This window comes from Arachis ipaensis, chromosome B1 (genome assembly GCF_059453495.1).
Source record: "Arachis ipaensis isolate K30076 ecotype BB chromosome B1, ASM5945349v1, whole genome shotgun sequence".
Lineage (NCBI taxonomy): Eukaryota > Viridiplantae > Streptophyta > Magnoliopsida > Fabales > Fabaceae > Arachis > Arachis ipaensis.
Genome location: NC_142436.1, coordinates 145,172,754 through 145,178,974, shown reverse-complemented (window position 1 = coordinate 145,178,974; position 6,221 = coordinate 145,172,754). Strand labels below are relative to the sequence as shown.

Below are 6,221 nucleotides of genomic sequence, written 5' to 3'. Positions count from 1 at the left end.
ACATGATATAATAATGCTAATTCACATCATTATTATTTGGACCGAGCTCTGGTGCCAAATATATATAGATCTTGGATTTCATTCTCTCCAAAATATGATTCAAATTAAATAACACAAGATTATTTATTTATTTAGAGTGGAGGATCACAATTTTTTTTTCAGATAAATTAAATAATTCTCAATTTTAGACATAACATTACATACTCATATACACTACACATAAAGATTTTATCTACTATTATTTGATTATTATCAAAATTCAAATTTAGATACAATATATTAAAGATAACATATTTAGCTATATATTCAACGAATATTTCAGTTGCAGTGTGTTGATGAGGATATCTTCCCGGCCATTTGGTGTAGTGTAACCACACTGCACATGCACGGTTCCGCATAAGCGCGACAACAACTTACACATAACGGTTAATATGTAAAATTAACATGTCATACCTGTTAGGTTTGTGCTCTATCTCCTTTCCTTAACACAATTATAGAATAATTAATAACTTTTAGCTCTAATAACTTCTTATATATATATATATATATATATATATATATATATATATATATATATATATATATATATATATATATATATATATATATATATATATATATACACACACTTAAATCAAATTAAATTTTCTAATATATATCTAATATAAGTATTAATATATAATATATCTTTTGAAAAAATATGATATATTTTATAGTTCAATTATGTCAAAAATACAGTTAAAAACATTATTGGACCATATATAACAGTGATTATTCAAGGTATTACATTTTGAATCAATTACTAAAGTAGTGTTGATTAACATAAAGGATAATCAATAATTAATACTATATGGATTTTTCGTTATTATTATGAAATTTGAAAGTACATATGCATGCATGTAAACCTAATTTGAAGCAAGTTGGAGGATGATGATGATGAACATGGTCAACAAATTCAAAAGATGCATAAATTGGCGTGTAGTTATACACATTGGCATGCATATTTTAATTTTGTTATTTGTCAATTCTATTTCTATTTCACTATCTACCACTACGTTTTTACTATAATGATAATAATCATAAGTGATTTTACTAATTTTTTGTGTAAATCACTTTAACTAAATTAGTTTCTCTGTCATATTCATAATACGATACAATATATGTCTTTATAGCTAGTAGGTGTGTGTATTTAGAGAATAAAACACACACACAGAGGCCTAACATCTTTAATTGATTAACTTTACATGTTTTTTTAATTATTAAATTGGTTAACTTTACATGTTTTTTTAATTATTAAATTGTGGTTACGGCAAAATGTAGAAATTATAAGAAAAATACATATTTAACGACAATGGTTGTCGCTTTAATTTAGAAATTTGGTACACTGCCACGTTAAAGGTTGTGGTTTGTGGCTTTGTGACAAAACCAAGAGTGAGGGGGGGACACATTTGCATGTAGGAATTGCAAGTTAGGTATAGAAGCTTTTGTAAACAAGCCTCGTGTGCTCCAATTAGAAAGGTTTGTGAGGTTGGAACAGTTTTTGGATTTTGGATCTATCAAGAAAAAAAAAAATAACAATTGGTGCTAACATGTGATTAAAAGCAATTTTTGCTTACAATACAATCTAATTTTCGACTCTGTTTTGCGATGTAGACACAAGGCCCCAAAACCCTAATTCTGTTAGTTTCAAAGGCCCTACCAATGATAACTTGTTGAATTGACCTTATACTAGTAGCTAATTATCAAAAGGCAATTAATAGCAATATTCTCGATCCCAAACTACATTTCACCCCAAAGTTCTTCTTTACATTCTTTCATACTTTAAACAATCATCCTCTAAAATAAAATACCAAGAACCTTTAAATCAAAAGATTTTATATCTCAAAATTCAAAAAGAAATAAAATATATAGTAATAAATTATGAGTTTAATTATTCTGTTGATCTTTATAATTTTATCAAATTTTTAATTAAATTTTTATTTTTTATTTTTTATTTTTTAATTAAATTTCTACACTATTTTTAATTTTATAATTAAGTATTTTTTAATATAAAAAATATTATAGTTAACTGAATATTTTTTAATAAATTAAAGATATTCATAATTAAAAATTTAACTAAATTTTTGTACGCATATATTTTGAGAGAAATATTCCGTTAGTTTTAATAATTTTTATATGAAAATGATCTAATTATAAAATTAAAAATAATATAAAAAAACTCAATTTAAAAAATATAAAAATTTAATTAAAAATTTAATAAAATTATAAAAACTAAACCTAAATTATAAGAACGGTGAGCGGTAAAACGTAACGAAGCATATGTATGTTGCTATTGGTATTGGAAGTAGAAACATTTAGGCAAAGTAGGGAGAATACGTGTCGTTATTTGTAATTGCAATGCATGAGAACCCAAAATACACCAAACATGATCTGAGTAACGCTATACAATGGCCAAAGCTAAGTCTCATTTCACACACATGCTCACTAATAAGTATAGAGCTAGTAGCTTTTTGATCTCTTTGATGATAAAATCAAATTTCTGGTATAAAGCATGCAGCATATATATATATATGCAGCTTTTTTATTTTTATCAATCGGGTAGAGATGGTGCCTATGCTTCTACATATTTAAAAAAATGACAAAGTCCGATCCAAAAGAAGTGAGATGTGGGGTATCAATTTAATCAATGTGTATATATATCTCACACGGTTTAAACAAAGTCTTTGTGTTTATTATTGTTACGGTATTATTAGTATTCCCTATATCACACTTTGGACTACCTTAATTATTCGCCATGTAGTATCCAACCCCCTTTTCTCTTTTTTTTTTTTTAATCTTTTTTATGGAAAAAAAATATTTAAATAAATATAACATCGATAATCTTACTAATACAATAATCACTGGTATATAGAAAAATGTCTTGAATTTTAGTCTCAATTCACATTAGTCCTCCATATATGTGTGTGTAGTAGTGGCAATAAATATCTAGCAACAAATTATTTTTGTGCCTTGTTATTATAATAAATGTGACTTTTCTTTTTGTTATAATGATTCTGAATAAACTTTTGGTATACATAATTCATAAGTCCAAGCATGTCCTATAAAAGTGGCCACAACAGTCCTATATATATAGATGTATGTGTGTAGACTCTAATAATTTTTTATATATTCATAGTCTTTTGAGATGATATTATATGTTGTCTATTATTTTTGTTTGTTACACATGTACATAAAAGTGAGGATCTAGAGAATATTAAGATGTAACAAAAGGTAAAAGATAAGAAAAATAACGGAGATGATATGTACAATAGACTTTATTTAATATATGATGCTAAGAATGGTACATACATACGTAACGAAGCACCTCAAAATCTTATAAAAAGGTCCCTTCGCTCACTTCTCACACACACACCCCCACTCTCTTCTCTCATCATTCCATCCTGGTCCCCGCTCCTCACTTCGTGTGCAATTCGTCCAGAAACCAATTCAAATCCCCATTTTACCCTTCCCTTCCTTAACATGGTTAATCGAGAGCAGAACCCTCTTCAGAACACATCATCATACCCGACAATTTCCGAGGTACATTATTATCCAACAATTTTAGCGTACACATAATAATAATAATAATAATAATAATAATAATAATATTTTTCTTAACTAATTTATTTATTTATTATTATTATTATTAGGTATTGGAGGAAATAAAGAGAATAACCGACATAGGGTTCCCAATATTAGCCATGAGCCTGGTTGGTTACCTGAAGAACATGAGCTTAGTGGTTTGCATGGGAAAATTGGGAAGCCTGGAGTTAGCCGCTGGAGCTTTGGCAATTGGGTTCACCAACATAACCGGTTACTCGGTTCTCTCCGGTCTAGCCATGGGCATGGAACCGCTCTGCACCCAAGCCTTTGGTTCTAGAAACTTCTCATTACTGTCTATCACTTTACAAAGGACAATCCTTATGCTCTTGCTCTTCTCTCTCCCCATCTCTCTCTTGTGGCTCAACCTCGAACCCTTCATGCTCTGCCTTCACCAGAACCCCAACATAACACGTGTCGCAAGCATATATTGCCGCTTCGCCATCCCTGACCTCCTTGCCAACAGCCTCCTCCACCCTCTTCGCATTTACCTCCGTAGCAAAGGGACAACATGGCCATTAATGTGGTGCACCTTACTTGCTATTCTCCTCCACGTTCCCATCATCATTCTTTTGACCTTCAAGCTTCACCTTGGCGTCGCCGGAATCGCCATATCATCCTTCCTTGCCAACTTCAACACTCTCTTCTTCCTCCTTCTCTACATGTACTACACCTCTGTCTCCCAAGAATTATCTCTAGCCCTGCCACTGATTAAGGGAGCACACCATGTTGGAGACGCCACGCTTAACTTCATCAAGGAATGGGCCATGCTACTCAAGTTCTCCATACAGAGTTGTCTCGCTGTGTGCTTGGAATGGTGGTGGTACGAATTCATGACAATCATGGCAGGCTACCTTTACAACCCTCGTGCATCGCTCGCCACCGCCGGCATAGTGATACAAACGACATCTCTTTTGTACACTCTGCCGACGGCGCTCAGCGCGTCTGCATCCACGAGGGTTGGCAACAAACTCGGAGCAGGGCAACCCGAAAGGGCGAGCTTGTCGACAGTGGTAGCCATAGGGCTATCACTGACAAGCTCGATCTTGGGGTTGCTCTGGACCACAGTAGGGAGAGAGAGATGGAGCAGAGTGTTCACGGATGATAGGGAGGTTGTGGAGCTAACAATGGTTGTGTTGCCGATAATCGGAGTGTGTGAGCTGGCAAACTGTCCGCAAACGACTTGTTGCGGAATATTGAGAGGGAGTGCAAGACCGGGTGTGGGAGCAGCCATAAACTTCTGCTCGTTTTACATGGTGGGAGCACCGGTGGCGATAGTATTGGCGTTCGTATTGGGAATGGGAATGGTGGGTTTGTGTTATGGGCTTCTAGCAGCGCAAATGGCGTGTGTGGTTTCGATTCTTGTTGTGGTTTATAAAACAGATTGGGAGAGTGAGTCTTTGAAAGCCAAAATCTTGGTCGGAAAGAGTCACAGCTTGTTATCATCACGTGCAGAAGAAGAAGAGGATCAAACACTCAAATGTGAAGAAGGTGTTGTCTTTCTCAACCCCCAATAACCTGCAATTGCAACAATATATACATTCATACGTGTACCCATCGAAAAGCATGCATGCTATGCTTTCTTATAATTATTAAAAGCTTCAGAGGGTAAGTGATGACTTCATATTATTGTTTTTTTTTTTTTGTTCGTTATGATAGTTTGTGCATATATTTTTTTCATGAGAAGAAGGTTAGAAGAGTACAAGAATTTATTATTTTTTATTATTAATTAATCGTTAATATTTAAAAGTATAAATTAAAATATGTGGTTGGATTATTAAATTAAAAAAATTATGTTGATAATTAAAAATAATAAATTTTAATGATTTTCTATTTTTTTTTAATGATAAATTACAACCATCTTATTGTCGCTTTCTTTTTCACCTTGATGCTTCTCCGGATCCATGCAAGGTTTGGTAACTCTAGCTAGCTAGATATTTAGATGGTTCGTTCACCACATGATTTTACATAATTGTAATAGTAGGGTTTTTTATCTCCTCAATCGTATTGGTTAACCCTAAGAAATTGATGATCATTTTTTTCTTTTTACACATCATTTGGTTTAATTGAAAAATATTATTTGTACACCAAAATCAGCCACTAAAATCAGCTACTAATATATTTGTGTATAAATACATATGTGGTTTAATTTATTTTCAATGTGTATTTTATACTGATAACTGATTTTGGTGGCTAATTTTAGTATATAGGTAGCATAACCCACTTTTATTATATACATCCAATGAAGCTCTCTCGGGCTTTATAAATGCAATGACAATGAAAACCTGTTGAATTAAATACGTGCGGGTTACGAATTAATTAAACACAATTATTTGTGATTAAACAATACACAACAACTAAACTTAGAATCCAAAATGGTGAGTTTAAAGTACATAAAGACACTGCAATCTCAGTCAAATTCAATTTTAATTTGCAATATGGGTATATAAATAAATTTAATCCTTATATAAAATCAATGAATAAGATTGTGATATCTATACCGTAAATAATGTAAAGGTTTGAGTTCAAATATCATTCTTTTATGATAAATCTTTAGTGTATAAATAATGAGTAGGCCACAT

General features: G+C 31.9%; 1 protein-coding gene across 1 annotated transcript; it reads left to right on the top strand.

Moving 5' to 3' along the window:
* The first annotated feature begins 3,270 nt into the window (after nt 1-3,270).
* On the top strand, nt 3,271-5,521 carry LOC107614280 (protein DETOXIFICATION 55-like). The gene is made up of 2 exons (XM_088499906.1): nt 3,271-3,579; nt 3,690-5,521. The coding sequence occupies exons 1-2, from the start codon at nt 3,301-3,303 to the stop codon at nt 5,154-5,156; spliced, it is 1,746 nt and encodes a 581-aa protein (XP_088356032.1). The 5' UTR covers nt 3,271-3,300; the 3' UTR covers nt 5,157-5,521.
* Nucleotides 5,522-6,221: the final 700 nt, after the last annotated feature.